Source organism: Humulus lupulus, chromosome 5, assembly GCF_963169125.1.
Source record: "Humulus lupulus chromosome 5, drHumLupu1.1, whole genome shotgun sequence".
Classification (NCBI taxonomy): domain Eukaryota; kingdom Viridiplantae; phylum Streptophyta; class Magnoliopsida; order Rosales; family Cannabaceae; genus Humulus; species Humulus lupulus.
This window is the reverse complement of record NC_084797.1, coordinates 217,926,059-217,942,009: the sequence shown is the minus strand read 5'-3', so window position 1 is coordinate 217,942,009 and position 15,951 is coordinate 217,926,059. Positions and strand designations below refer to the sequence as shown.

Sequence of the window (15,951 nt, the reverse complement as noted above, 5' to 3'; positions counted from 1 at the left end):
CCGAGCTCCAATAGTGCTCGACCTCGAAAAACTCCCTCCTTGGCTGCGAGGTAGAGGGCTCCCCCATTAGTGAAAATTGCAAGTCACCTGGTTTGAAGGCAACTGTCACTTTGAGTTTAGGTTCGAGGGGGATCGGTCTAGGCCCAGAGTCAGTCTCTGGGTAAAGAGCTTCTCGGAGAATCCTTCTTTTCTTCTCTATGACCTCGACAATTTGGCGATGGTAGTGAGCTCGGGTTTCTTCTTGTTCGCGAGCGAGATCGTATTCACGAATCAGACGTTGGTTCCGAGCAAACAACGACTTCGGGCTCGGAGTTTTTGGTGAATATGGGATAGCAAACGATGACCCCCACCGTCTTTCCAGATTCTGTGACATCTAGCAAGAAAGAAAAAAGTGGTGAGGGTCATGCATGCAAGGAGTCAAGAATGATGATCTTGGTAGGTCAAGCTCGAAAGTGCTAGGATACGAGGCGAGTTCGGTCCAGAAGACCCGATTAAGTGTCACGAGTGTATTCCACGAAAAAGGGAGGGAAGTGGATTTAATTTTTGAGAATCTCGAAATATCAGGGAAAAAGGTGGCGGTTATTCAAAAATGGTATCCTTGGGTATCATGCATTCTTTAAAATCAAGATTTTGTACCCGATATCTTGGTGTACAAGAGACGTCTACAAGAATTTGAAAACCCAGAGAAAAAAAAAGAAACTCATATTTGGGGTCTTCCTACATTTGAACTGGATTCATAACCAGTGATGGGGAACCTAAACTAATACCTATCTGTCAAAACTTCCTAGCATGTCAAACTAAAAAAAATAAAATAATAAACCAGCACATTCCCAGAAATAAAAAAAAACAGCATAGACAGAGACTGGCATAAAGAAAAAAGAAAAGATCATCAGATACTTACGCAATGAAGATGGCGATTGCAGAGAAATTGTTGATTGAAGGAGAGGCTGCAGGTATAACCTCACGATCTCGAACAAGCTGGCGGTCCTTTGCTTCTTTGGCTGGGAGAACATGCAAAAGCAAAAAGCTTTCTGGGATGGCCTCTGGTTTTGTCTCTTTTCTTTTTTCTCTGATGAACGTAAAGTAAGAGGAAGAAGATGTCCAAGGCCTTATATATAGACAATCAGAAATGGTAAAAAGGGGTTAATCCGAACCATTGGCCAGGATCCTTATCAAATCCAACGGATAGGGATATACGACAAGATGGTACCGAAAAAGTGGCAGGCGGACGATCGTGGGCAGATTTCCAAGGTACTCGAGTACCGTGAGTGGGCAATACCCAACAGACATGTGTCCATACTCGAGTATGTGTGACGGTACAGTTCCCAAGGAAAGTAGTTCAAAAGTTTCCTTCTCATATGATTCGAACAAATACTTTTGAGGGGGCAAAATGTTACACCCAGATTTCGAGCCTTGAGAATTGTAATATCGAAAGCTGGTTTCGTCAGGTGTGAGCTCGCAATATCTAGAATACGTGTTTGCACCCCAGGCGCCGAACCTCGAAGCTGGGCAGCCTCGAAGTCCTTACAAGCTCGAAAGATAGAATATCAGAGTGTGTCCATTGTTGGGTAACCTCGGATCAAGTGGCCCGAGATTGGCTTAAGTGTGAGCTCAGGATAAGGCGGCCTCGGTGGTACTTACCCTCTCCAAACTGGTTTCGGGAGAGCAAGACAACTTATACTTCGCTCAGAGACTTAGACGGACATGGTGCCAATTGCTGACCTTGAACGGCTTAATAGGTCACTTGAAGAGACACAGTCCATGCTTTCAAGAGATATTATTGTTGTAACTTCCCTACAATAAAGGGATATTTATTAGTCAGTTACACGCCCCCTGGTCTTCAAGGGACGTTTCCTTGTTGATAGGAGTTACAGGCTTTAGAGCCATTAAATTTATTAATATACAGAATAACTTCCCTGAATGTGTGGGATAGTATTCAGAGACTTCCTCTATAAATATAGAAGTCATGTACCTTTGTAAATGACCAACATTTTGTGATCTTGAGAGAAACTCTAGAGAATTCGTCTCTGAAGACTTTTCAAAAATTTCCTAAGTTCTAATAACAAAGACTCGTGGATTAGGCAGAATTAACTGCTGAACCACATAAAAAATCCTCATTGTTTTGTTGTATTTTCAAGCCATAATTATTTACTGTTTATGTGCTCTATATTTCAAGTTGACGAAAAATGGCGTCAACATAGATTAATCTAACTAATTTAGTTTTGACTGTTAGATTTTCGTTTGATTCAAGTTAATATGTCAAAACAACTCTTATTTATCCACGTTAAATAAACAAAGAATACAATTAACTTGTGTAAATTTAGTTAAACATTATTTTAATGTACAAAATGGTTATTAGTTTATGCATTTATTTGTTTTTAAAATGAACAGATATCGGCTCACAAAGGTGACAGAGACTACTCTACTCTACCATGCCAAATACTAGGCAGTCTTACCTTTTACAGAACCATTTATGTAACCATGCAACTTTTATTTTATTATTCGTTTTAATAATTCACATGCTACACCAATTCAAAATTTTATAAATTTTACAAATTATTTTTTTACTTAATATTATATTAAAAATAGAATAAATATTTTTTTGCCTGAATTTTTGACACTATTAAATTGTGCTCCTTAAAATATACTCTTGGTTGAAATTTCTCTTAAACTATTGATACTGTCAGATCGTGCCCCTTGTTACGATTTGCATAAAATAATTAGTATTTTTACCCGCGAACTTTGACAACTACCAAATTGTGCCTCATTTAATTATAAAAATTTAAAAATTTATTTTTCTGTTAGTTCTTAAAAAATTAAAAAAAAATTATTAAAAAATTCAATAAAAGACTAAAATTATTTGTACATTTAAGTTTAAAAATATTTTTTTAAAAGAAAAACTAAACTTTTACAATTAAAAAATATATTCCCTTTTTCTTCTTTATTATTTTTTCTAATTTCTTTCTATTCTTTTATTTTTGGCCCCTAAATTTATTTTAAAAATTAAACATATATAAAATATTACAATTTAAAATGTACTAATTTTAAAAGAAATATATAAAACTTAATTAATTAAAAACATTGAGAAAAAAAATGTAAGAATAGAAAGTAATTTAAAAAATATATTAAAAGAGAATAAAAAAGAAAGGAATATGTTTTTTTTATTTGTAACAATTTAATGTTTCTTTTACAATTTTTTTAAACTTAAATGTATTTAAAAGGAATTTTAAATAATTTTACTCTTTTATTGAATTTTTTAAATTTATTTTAAGAATTCATTAGAAAAAAATATTTTCAAATTTTTACAATTAAATGAGGCACAATTTGATAGTTGTCAAAGTTTGGGAGATAAAAATACTAATTATTTTATGCAAATCGTAATATAGAACACGATCTGATAGTATTAATAGTTTAAGAGAAATTTTAATAAATCGTATAATTTAGAGAGTACAATTTAGTAGGGTTAAAAATTCATAAGCAAAAATGTTATTTATTCTTCAAAATATGAGTATTGCTGTGCACCATGGTGTCCAATAGTCTAACACTATCTTTGTATTTATTGGTATAATTATATATTAATTTCACATACATTTAATTTTAAATAATAATAATAATAATAATAAGCGTTCATACTTTTTTGGACCTTGTGTTTTTTCCTATTACTTGTTTGGATCCTGTGTTTTGAAAAATTACTTTTTGGATCCTATGTTTTGTAAAATAGTTAAAATTGAACCCTAAACCCGATTTTGGTCCATGTTTTCTCAACTAAAATCACAAATAATTTACCAAACTAACAATTCAGAACAAAAATAAAACCATTCTACTTAAAAACTGTGTTGTTATATTCAATTTTTTTTTCATCAAAATTAAGTTTAGGGTTGTATTTTAACAATTTTACAAAATATAGGGTCTAAAAAGTAATTTGTCAAAACACATGGTCCAAACAGATAATGGGAAAAAACACAAGGTCCAAATAAGTATAAACCCTAATAATAATAATACTCTACTCTAATTCTAAGAATGAATCACATGGTTTATTAATATATTATATTGTATTAATCAAACAAAATTCAATTTTGGTTGGTGTGTAATGTGTTGTAGATGAGTGTGTATGATGCTATAATAGGACTTTCAGGAATGTGGGAGGTTTTTGGAAGAAAAACAAATACTAGGAATAGAGATTATTAATTTCCAAATACAACCCTCCCTAGTGTCCAATAATTTTATTGTTTAAAAAATAACATGTGGGGGGCGGAAATGACACCTCACTAAAATTCTCATAAAACTATATTATTTAAAAATAAAATATTCTGTTTATTATTATTTTGCTGTTTATTTGACATTTTATTATGATTATTACAGCAAAAATATCTGGATTCATATAAAAAATACACTCAAATATGTTACTTAGTCGACGTGATATCTCATAGTTTGGTCCAAATATATTAAATTTTATTTATTATGCACACAAATATATATTGATTTAAGATTTAAAAAGATAAAAATTATTATATGAAATATAATTTAAAAATAAAATATAAACTACAAATTCAAATTTATTTATTAATATAAAAAAATATAATAAAAAAACCTGAAATTTAAAATCTAGGTTGGTTTTAAAAATGTTGCTTGTGCTAATTTTAATGTGGTTGAAAAAGATAAACACACATTTGATTTCTTTTTAATTTGTTTGAATTTAGTTTTGAAAGTTATTAATAAATAAATGAATTATACATTAGATTTTAAATTTACTTTTTTATTGTTATTTTATAAATAAATAATTAATTACTTGTTTTATTAAAAATATAATTTTTTTACTCGAATCCTAATTTTTTAAAATATATGTCAAAATTATTATTCTAAAAATTCAATTCCAATAACACCTAAAAATAATGAGTCTATCTAGGTGATGATAACAATAGAAAACAATTGTACTTTGAATTTGTCCAATCCACTTTAAAAAAAAAAATCAAATAAAAATATGAATAGCAAAATCTTCCAAGTTTGACTTGCGATTTCAAGGAATCTATAAAATTCTAATTTTAAATTGAGTTATAAATAAATAAATACACATCATACATCATCATTTACAGTATATATATAACTTTTACAGCACATTAAATATTAATCATTATCATCATTCATTCACATGTTTAATTATTCATCCTTCTTAAAAAAAAAAATCCTGACAAAGTAACTATATACTTAGTTTGTCAGAGGTTTTGCAAAATAAATAAAAAATGAAAAAAAATTATAATTAAGAACTAGAATACAAATTACAATTTTCATGGAAAACAGAGATTGTCATCCCATTCACAGGAAACCCTAGATAAAGACACCCACTTTTAACAGTGACATTAGTATTTTTTTCTACATCCTTTTCTTGATTCTTGATACCATTTTTTCTTCTTCTAATAAATATTAATTCTGGGTCTATAATATATGAATATAAATCCATTCATATATTGTAGGTACTAGAAGAATCTGAGGACCTCACATTCATCTTTATCTGCTTGAATCTTTCACCTTTCCAAGTCAATAATCCTGCATTTGGATTCAAGGTCACCTCTCTTCTCTCTCTATTTTTTATTTGTTATCTTCTTTTCCCTGGTTTGTATATTGAATTCCTTTTCCTTTTCAAATCCCCAGATGGGATCCTCAAATAATATTTTATCCCAACAAGACCTTGGTTGATAGAGCTTACTGGGTTTATCTTGTATATGTATGTAATATTTATATATAAATATATAACATTTATAAACGAGGTGTTATCGCTGTTTATAAGATTTTGATTGTAATCTCAGTTTGTTTCGCGAGTTCTCTTGTTTGATTTTAATGTATATGAGTAACCAGAACATTTTATTACAAGTCTTGTGATTTTCCTGGGATTTTTTCTCTCCTGGAAAATCATTCAAAAATATACCATCTCCACCCAAGTCTTATTTTCTCTGTTGAAGACCTTGTTTGTTTTCATCTTATGCAATTGACTCACGCCGGTTTTCTAACGTGGGAAGTCAATGCTAAACCTGTTAGTTCTTCTAGGATTCATATTAAGATTTTTTGGAATATTACAAGTCCTAATTTTTATTTTTGAATTCTAGTTTAATTATGAATTTTAATTCCTTGAATCCTTTATTTGGACCAGGAGTCCGGACTAGGCTAGGACTGATTACTTTAGGTACTTTCTGGTTTCTTAGCATTCTAGAGTCCTTAAACGAGTATAAGCTTACAGCTTCACCCTCTTTTATGGCAGTGTTAACGTGATTGTGAGGAACTTATATGAAAATCAATGTTTTTGCTTATTTTGTTTTCCATCAAGGTGTCCACTGATTTTTCTAGGTGCTTCCACGCTATTTGTGGATGTCATGGAATATTGTAAGCTGCATTTTTTATTGCAGAAAGTGCCCTGAACAAAGCTGTAGAATTTTTTTTTGTTAGGATATTTATCTTTTTTCAAGTTTAGAAAATTCTCAACGAGAGTAGGGTAGGAAATTGGTTTTGTTAATTACATTCATATAGTATTATAAATCTCATTAGATATTGTATTTTGTTTTACACACAACTTTACTGTACTGTGAATGGTGCGACAAAAATTTCAACATTCAGGCTACGTATGAATTTGACTTTATGTAACCTTCTGAACATAGTTATAAGTTATTTACTTGAAATAAGAATTCTGTTTTTGTGCTAGTCTATTTAAGATGTGGGAGGTAGTGTATTACATATTCTGTCACTTTCATCTTTCTATCTCTTTGGTCTACTTTTAGTAGTGTGATGATGTATTAGATGGAGCCAAGCTTTTTTAAAGCTTTTACCTTTGGGATCAATATCATCGTGTTACGCTTCAGTTGTGTAGTACTGTGCCGCAGGCTTTATATATTGCCTGTTGATAATAAATGATTCTAGAATTTTATTCTCGTGGTTGTGATAGGGGGGTGATTTCCTTCCGCATATTCATTGATAAAATTTGAATTGAAAATCTTTTTTCTATTGCTTGTTTGTTTCAGATGGAAGTGCACAATTCTGAACATGGACATATTATTGAAGTACGAGGAAATGTTCCAGCTGAAGACAAAAGCTTTCGTGGGATTAAGGTATGTGGTGAAGCGCCATGTGGGTTTGCAGATGCTAAAACAAGTTCTAAAGATGCAGAGGAACGATCAGCCTCAATGCGGAAACTTTTGACAGCAGTTGTACTCTGTGTCATTTTCATGAGTGTAGAAGTTGTTGGAGGTATTAAAGCCAACAGTCTCGCAATTTTGACAGATGCAGCTCACTTATTGTCAGATGTTGCAGCATTTGCAATTTCTTTGTTCTCAATATGGGCATCAGGGTGGGAGGCAACTCCTCGTCAGTCTTATGGTTTCTTTAGGATTGAAATACTGGGTGCTCTTGTATCCATTCAAATGATATGGCTTCTTGCTGGAATCCTTGTCTATGAAGCCATTGCCAGACTTATCAATGAAACTGGGGAAGTTAAGGGTTTTCTCATGTTTGCGGTCTCTGCATTTGGTTTAGTGGTTAATATTGCCATGGCACTGTTGTTGGGCCACGATCATGGCCACAGTCATGATCATGGACATGGGGGGCATGATCATGGATATGGAAAGCATCACCACAGCCATGGGGATCACGGTGACACACATCATCACGGGATCAGTGTGACCAGACATCATCATCATCACCATGGGGGTCCGTCACAGCATGATCATGAGCATGATGCTCATGGAGATGATATCAATGCACCTCTGCTTAAGAATCACTGTGAAGATGAAGTTGAAACAGAAAGTGGAGTTAAACAGAAAAAGCAGTGGAATATCAACATACAGGGGGCTTATCTCCATGTGCTGGGGGATTCCATTCAGAGTGTTGGAGTGATGATTGGTGGAGCAATTATATGGTATAAACCTGAGTGGAAGATTATTGATCTGATATGCACACTCATTTTCTCAGTAGTTGTGCTGGGAACGACTATCAGGATGCTGCGGAACATCTTGGAAGTTCTGATGGAGAGCACACCTAGAGAGATTGATGCCACAAAACTCGAGAAAGGTCTTTGTGAGATGGATGAAGTTGTTGCCATCCATGAGCTTCACATTTGGGCTATTACTGTTGGGAAGGTCTTGCTGGCTTGCCATGTTATAGTGAAGCCTGATGCTGATGCTGACATGGTGCTAGATAAGGTCATTAACTACATAAAGAGAGAGTATAACATTAGCCATGTTACAATTCAAATAGAGCGCGAGTAGATCTGGAGGGCTGTATTTAGGCGAGACAGTCTTTCAAACTTGATATTTTTCTATGTAATTTGAAATATTATTTTAGCAGGCCTTTTGCTTTAAATAATATTTGTCTCTTATTTCATATATTCCAAATAATTTTGGTAGAAAGTTATTTTTCAAGTGTATCTCTGTGTGGCAATCTTTCACAGTTTTCTTTACTCAGACAAAAGTGGTTCCCAGAAAGGATCTTTCCGTGAACATACAACAAAGAGCTCTCTTGAGCCCAAAATTCGAACAGAACTCAGTCAAACCTTTGACCTTTCATTCAAATTTCTTTGAAATTTCAATTGCAAGGAAGTTGAGAAAGCATAAAATTTCTCTTCTCTACTCTGTCTATGAACATATCCAAAGTTTTCAAGTTCTAAGAACAAGGTTGTCTTTTCAAAGTTTCTTAGAAAATAATTCTATGGTTGATGAGTTAGCTATGGCAAGGTTTGGATTGCAATCTCGAAATGTCTTGTGGTCATTTTTTGCTTGTGTTACCAATTATGTTAGTTTGGATGGACATGTTTATTAAAGTACATACACTTTAAAAAAAAATTGATTTCTTGTTCTGTTTGTGTTTTATCTAATTGCTAATTTAATAAAATGCATTGTCTTTTATTCTAGATTATTGTTCTGGCAAAGCTTCTTATGGCCCCTGGTAGTCTCATTATATATATATATATGTATGTCCATCTGTATATATATATATATGCTTCGAAGTACACAGTTTTATTGAGTGGAATGGTACAGGAAATCAGAAAGAACATCTGAAATTTCATGCTTATTTGAAAAGTTCAACAACGGAAAAATCATAAGCAGAACAAGCCACACAAATGCTAGAAAACCCTGCTGCTTTTGCTAGGCCTTCAAATTCTCTTTTTGTTCTTTCCTTCCCTGTGATATTGTTATTCATCATGAACGTATCGAACTGATATAAGCTTCTAGCAGCTAAGCTTGTTTCTGGGGCTTCCAATATCACCATATCCACTACTATAACTTTCCCGGATTCTGGCAACGCTTCATAGCAATTTTTTAGTATTATCAAGCAATGCTCATCATCCCAACCATGCAATATCCACTGTTTCATTCGAGCCTTTTCATTAGTTTAAAGTAACAATTTTCTCATAATTGTACATTCATTTGAATAAGATTTAAGAACCATCTAAACTGACCTTCATGAAAATGGTTTCTCCTTTGGGAATGTTTACAAACATATCTCCTGAACAATGCTCAATACCTAAAGCAAAATCCTCCAAAATGATTATAAAGTGAAAAAAAACACGAGTTGTATTACTATTAGATTTATCTTTTGGATTCATACCAGGAAATGAAGAAGACTTGTCTAGTATAGCAGGTAAATCAAAGTTGATACCCTTGATAGCAGGGTACTTGGGGATGATCATGTTAAGGTTGGCGCCATCACCACCACCCACATCAACTAATGAAGTTAAACCTTTAAAACCTTCATAAATTTCCAAAATCCTTTTCATGAAAATGGGGTTGAATTCCTTCATTGACAACTGGAAAAGCTCACCAAATCTACTGTCCTTCCTCACGTATTCGACCATATTCATCCCATGTGCTCTGTTACATGGATGACCTCCTTCCAAAACCGCATCTTTCAAATGGTACCTTTGACCACACATATAGAAACATCATGATTTAAATCAATCCAACAAGACTCTAGTTATACAAATCTATATAACACATCGAAAAATCATTACCATATATCGATATACGCCTTGTCCTGCATGGTGCATAGTAAAGGTGCTAGTGAAACTCCATCAATACCATTTCTAACGAAGTACATGGCAACTGGGGCCAGCCCATATAGCCTGAGGATCTTCCCATCACGAGACTGGTCAGGGGAAAGAGAACAAGCGAGAACAGAATGAGATGAGAGGAGGCAAAGCAGGCGATCAAGAAGCATAGGGGCATCTGGGTTGTGAGTTGGGAGCTCGGAAGCTATTTGGGCCGGGGAGAGAAGAGCTCCTGGGCCTGCTCTCTCGATTATGTCAAGAAGGCCCAGCTCAACTGTTGCTTTGAGAACCATTGGTAGTACGGACGAGGTCGCAAGTTGCATGGCATATTGAGAGTGATTCTCCTCTTTGATTTCATCGGAGTTCATCTCTTTTGTTTGAGAATTGATGAATCAATTAATTTAATTTCCTTATGCTGTTATTTGATATTATGTGTGTAAATATATATTTATATATAGGAATGTTTGAGATGAGTGATTGTTTTGAGTTTTGGGGTCAAATTTTGTTTGTTTGTATCAAATCAAACTTTGGACAAAATAAATAATTTAAGGTTAAGGTGTGACAGCTAACTTCTTGCTTAGGTGGAGATTCTAATAGCCGCTCCAGAGTTTAAAATAGTCATAGCAGCCGCGGCACTTGAAAAAAAATTAGATCTGAATTGGTATCCAATTTGAAAATATTTGGAAAACAAAAAAATGAGCAGGACCTATAAAAATAAGTGAATGTGAAGATATTTTTGAAAACTAAATCAAAGCATGTTTACTTAAGGTGAATAAGAATCATATTATTTATGCGGTAATAATTTTCATTCACATGTTTACTAAAATAAAGAATGTGAGAAGTTAGTTGGATAAAGAAAAAAAGAATGAGAATGCTTCTCCCCTAATATTTAAGGAATGCCATTAAAGTAATGACTTTTATTTTTGTTATTTTACTTTTTATAAATAAAAAATTAAAAGACAATTTTGTACTTTGAAAATAAATCTCACAAAATACGTATTTTATATTTCCAAAAAGGAAATTTGGTCAATTTAAGCATTCTGTTTACGTTTGCTAATGATGTAAATAACATAAAATGCTTCTGATTCATTATCTGAATAGTTTTAGTAAACAACAATATAAATAATAATTAAGATTCTTTTTTATTTTATTCTCATTAATTTTTCAATTGATTTATTCCAATTTCGGTTACACTTTAGTAAACATGCCAATCTAAATTCTAGTTTTTTGTTGTAGAATGAAAAACAATAAAATGACATTCTCCACCTTTCCTAAAATTTTATCCAAAAACTATTTTTTTCCCTCCCCTCTTTCTCTTCAGTAGCCACCTTATAATCTGTCATTGCCATGCAATCCATACCCATGCGTGAAGGTTGGGAGACTCTTGACGATGGTCATCAGCGAACATGTTATTGAGAAAAGAGAGCTTATTGTGGGGAGACTCTCGTCTCGGTGGTGCTCTACTATTTTTCTTCATACATTATTTTTGAATAAATATAATTTTGCCCCCCGAACTATGACCACTATATGATTGTGCCCCTGAATGATTCAGAATATTAAAATTTTCCCCCGAATTATACACATTACTGAAATATGAGACTTTTGTTAGATTTCGTCCTAGGTGGCTAATAGATTGATGATGTGGCATTTTGTTTGGTGATGTGACAGTACCATGTATATAATAATTAATAATTTTGCCCCCCGAACATTGACCACTTCCAAATTGTGCCATCTTTCTTAAAACTAATTTAAATTTTCATCTTAAAAATATTAATTAAATCCTTAAAAAATTAAAAATCTAATTAGTAACAAATAACTCCTTTTTACTTTTTCCTTTTATTTTCTTTTACAATATAAAATAAATCTATTTGAGAATGAAAATTTAAAATAAATACTACAACAAAGAAAAAATTTTTAATTAAAAAGGAGGATGAAGGATGAAGAACTCAAACAAATAAAAAACTTTTAATTTAAAAGGAGGAGGACGAAGGGGAAAAAACTTTGTTTTAAGATTTATTTTTAATTTTTTTTTAAGATATATTTATTTTATATTATAAAAGAAAAGAAAAAGTACAAAAAAATTATTTGTTATTAATTAGGTTTTTAATTTTTGAATATTTAAGAAATTATTTAATTAATTTGAAACTTTTCATATTATTTATTTTATCAATCTTTTAAATTTATTTTTTAAAAAAATTTGTAATGATTTAATTATTATTTTTAAGAAAAAAAATTAGATTTTCTTAAAAAAATTTAAATTAGTTTTAATAAAAAAGGACACAATTTGGTAGTGGTTAAAGTGCGACGGAAAAAATTGCTAATTATTCCACACATGGCACTGCCACATCAACAAACAAAATGGCACATCATCAATCTGTTAGCCACGTAGGACGAATTCTAACACAAGTCCCATATTTTAGTAACGTGTATAGTTCAAGGATAATTTTTAACATCGCGAATCATTCGGGGGACATGTTCATATAGTGGTCATAGTTCGGGGGCAAAAATGATATTTATTCTTATTTTTAAATGTTTCTTATATCTTCTCTAAATTAGGGATGACAAAAAAACCTGGTGAATCGGGGTGGATCGGAGGCCGAACCCGATGAGGCGACCCCCAATATGATATAAGTGGGGCAAGACCCAACTTGACATGCTAACGATTGAAGCTGGTCAGATCACGACCTGACCCAGTTTAGGTTTATTTATTTTTAAATAAATTATTAAGAAAACCAATTACAACCATAATTTAGGGTTATCCACGATCCAAATAAATATATATACATATTTCTATGTGTTATCCCCAAAAATTGGAGTTCGATGACATGGCAATAGAAGTGACAAGTGGAAATACATGGTCTGTAAACGACACATTAATAGTCAATAAATGTATTGGCTCTTTGGAGTTGTGATAAAGTGATCTGACTGACCTGGTAGAGATTCTGTCAGACCGATAAGGATTTTTGACTGACCAGTCAAGTGTCATGACCGACCAGTCATGTGCTTGTCTGTCCAGTCATGTTCTTGTCCGACCAGTCATGTGCTTGTCTGCCCAGTCATGTGCTTGTTCGACCAGTGAGGTGTTGGTTCGACCAGTTAAGTGTTTGGCCGACCAGTGAAGTATTTGGCCGACCGGTGGAGTTCATGGCCGACCAGTCATTTGTTTTGCCCAACCAGTAGAGTGTTTTGCTAGACCAGAGGTGTGCTAGAGGAGTGCTTTGCCTATGAGAGGTGCTTGCCTATTTCATCAGTAACAACTTCAACCCGAATCATTCTCAACTACCGCGGGAATCTCTCAGATATCCCGGAATAATAGCCATATTGTTGTAATATTAGTTTTATTTATATTTTATTAATTAAAGTTTGTTGGAAGAACTAGTGACCCGGTAAAAGGGAGATATTTATGTACGATCCATGAGCCTATAAATAAATGACTCATGGCATCATTTGGGGGGATCTGATTTTTTGAGACTGAGAAAAACTCTCTAGTTTGGGACTGTTACTTGGGGATTCTTGGGGCATTTTCTAAGAAAGTTAGAGAGAGAAACTATGTATTTTCCTACTTACACTTAAGAAACTCAGTTGGCTCAAGTTCATCTGATCTTAAGTGTAGGATATATATTACAACTCCAAGTGGATTAGGCTATTACCAATAAATTGGGGCTGAACCACTATAAAATAATCTGTGTCGTATTTTTCTCTTGAAGGTTCATTGTAGTTTTGACGTCTACTCGTCGTTGGCCAAAATCATGGTCAACACTATGTTCTATTTATTAAAATGATATAATGTTAGATTTTAAGTAATAAAGAGATAAGTGTGACAAAATGAGTTTATTATATTTTGTAGCATATTTTTGGGAGTTACAAATCTTACAAACCAGTAACCATTTGTAATCTCCAAAAGATTCACCAAATTAAATATGCAAATGAGAGTTACATATCTTTAAATTTGAATTATATAAGATATTGCATTTGATAGTTGTTGGAGACATGATTTTGACTGCCATTAGGTGTATGGAAGTTACAAAATCAAATGAGAATGAATTGAGACGTTTTATATGACAAAAATGCAACTTGGATTGTCAGATTTTGAACGTTTTCAACACCTCTTGTAACTCCCAATTCATCATTTTAATTCCTTAAACAACCAATTAATCATTGGTAACAACCAAGGTTATTGATGGAGTTTGAAATTCAAATGGTGAATCAAAGCTCTATAAATTGAGACCATTTTACTCACTTGTGAATATGATTTTTTCCATCCATTTTGGTACTTGGTTGGAAAATACAAGGCTTGATAATTCCAGAGAGCTATTTCTTAAACTTTGAGAGTCCCTTAGTGTTAAGAGAATAGGGGAAATAAGCTTTTAGACAAAGATTTTGGACCTTGTTCAAGTTTAGTGATCCTCACTACTTTTCACTTTGGTAGTGTGAGTGACTGTATATTTTCTTCCTTCATCCTTATTTCTATTGTGTTTATTTGTAGATTATTGTCTTGAGTTGTATTCTCTCTTCATCTACTTTATCTCCATTTATTTGTATTTTCAAGTATTGAGTTGTAACTGTATTTTATCAATCTTATTATCCAATTGTATTCTTGTTTTGAGTTGTAATTTTGGTCTCTATTATTCCATTGAATTTATAATATTCTCTAACAATTAAAAGATTAGATGTCAAAAAGGGAAAATAATTGAGAATTCTTTATTAATAATAATTCTTAAATATTCAATGATACATGTCTCAACGAGAAGACATTACAAAATTGGAGAAGCAATTTTGAATCTTAAAACCAAAGTGGTGACTAAATTGGTGAGAGTTTTGTTCACTTTGGTTCAAAATAAATAAAAGGATATATGTTTAAATTAATCTCCATGAGGAGATCATTTTAAATCATACGAAATAAAAGTGTTTAAATAAATGAATGAGGATTTATTTTTCCTTGACTTAAAGTGGTTATGAGATTGGCACTTCTAAATTGATTTTAATGAGAAAATCAATGGATGTCAAAATAGTGTTTACAAAAGAATCTCAAAGAGACTCTTAGAAAATGGACAAAAGTTGTTTAAGTGATTTTGATATTATTTAGACAACTAAAAATGAAAATTAGTGATTATTTGCTTGAGAAATTTTCACAAAGTATTTGTGTTCACACATTTCATTTTGTGAAATATAAAAAGAAAGCAAACCAAGTGAATGTTACTTTCAAAAGGGTATGTCTAGCTTTTGCAAGTAAATAAGTCGAAATAAGCTAACATTGAAGTTTTGTTTATCTTGACCTACCTTGGTGAAAATCTAAAAGTATCATGAGGCTTTAAAGACTCATGATAATTCTTTAAGATTATAAGTTTAATAGAAATGAAGCGATTTCTATTACAAAGTGATATTTTATTATCATCTTATGTGAGAAATGTGGGAGTGGTGCTCCAAGATTAGTCAATTTATTTTGTTTGAAAATGATTGATTAATTTGATCATCTTATTAAAATATATACATACAAGTTATGTGATTTGGAATTCTACATGCTAATTCATTTTAGCTATATATGTGTATAATATGGATAAGCTAGATATGCTTGATGTCTAAGAGTAATCCGTGAGATATTTGGTTCAAGAATGAATCAATCTAAAACATAAAAGGAGTTATAGAGACAAGGAAGTTTCTAGAATTAATATTCAAGAAATATACTATCTTGAATATTAATAAAATGTGAAAATAGTGACTTAGGTCAAACTCACTATTTTGATAAAATGTGTAATTGTTTTATTCAAACTATAGCTAGCACAAAGTTTGAATGAAATAAAAGAGTGTGATTCACATGCATGAGAAAAGAAAATGACTCAAAATAGAATCAATTTTATGAGGTTAAGTGAAAACTTGACAAAGAACATCTAGATGGATGAGACTAAACTCCAAATATAGATTCA

The 15,951-nt window shown here is 32.1% G+C and overlaps 2 protein-coding genes across 4 annotated transcripts; one reads left to right on the top strand and one right to left on the bottom strand.

Moving 5' to 3' along the window:
* The first annotated feature begins 5,302 nt into the window (after positions 1-5,302).
* On the top strand, positions 5,303-8,402 carry LOC133778172 (metal tolerance protein 1-like). 3 transcript variants are annotated; one of them, XM_062218035.1, is made up of 2 exons: positions 5,303-5,561; positions 7,008-8,402. In XM_062218035.1, the coding sequence occupies exon 2, from the start codon at positions 7,008-7,010 to the stop codon at positions 8,247-8,249; it is 1,242 nt and encodes a 413-aa protein (XP_062074019.1). In that variant the 5' UTR covers positions 5,303-5,561; the 3' UTR covers positions 8,250-8,402. The 3 variants fall into 3 exon arrangements, with proteins under 3 accessions (XP_062074019.1, XP_062074020.1, XP_062074021.1); XM_062218036.1 differs by lacking the exon at positions 5,303-5,561 and adding an exon at positions 5,596-5,722; XM_062218037.1 differs by lacking the exon at positions 5,303-5,561 and adding an exon at positions 6,155-6,178.
* Positions 8,403-8,977: 575 nt separating this feature from the next.
* LOC133778173 (caffeic acid 3-O-methyltransferase-like) lies at positions 8,978-10,441 on the bottom strand. The gene is made up of 4 exons (XM_062218038.1): positions 9,992-10,441; positions 9,589-9,899; positions 9,440-9,504; positions 8,978-9,345 (listed from the first exon to the last, which is right to left on the bottom strand). The coding sequence occupies exons 1-4, from the start codon at positions 10,393-10,395 to the stop codon at positions 9,049-9,051; spliced, it is 1,077 nt and encodes a 358-aa protein (XP_062074022.1). The 5' UTR covers positions 10,396-10,441; the 3' UTR covers positions 8,978-9,048.
* Between the last annotated feature and the right edge of the window lie 5,510 nt (positions 10,442-15,951).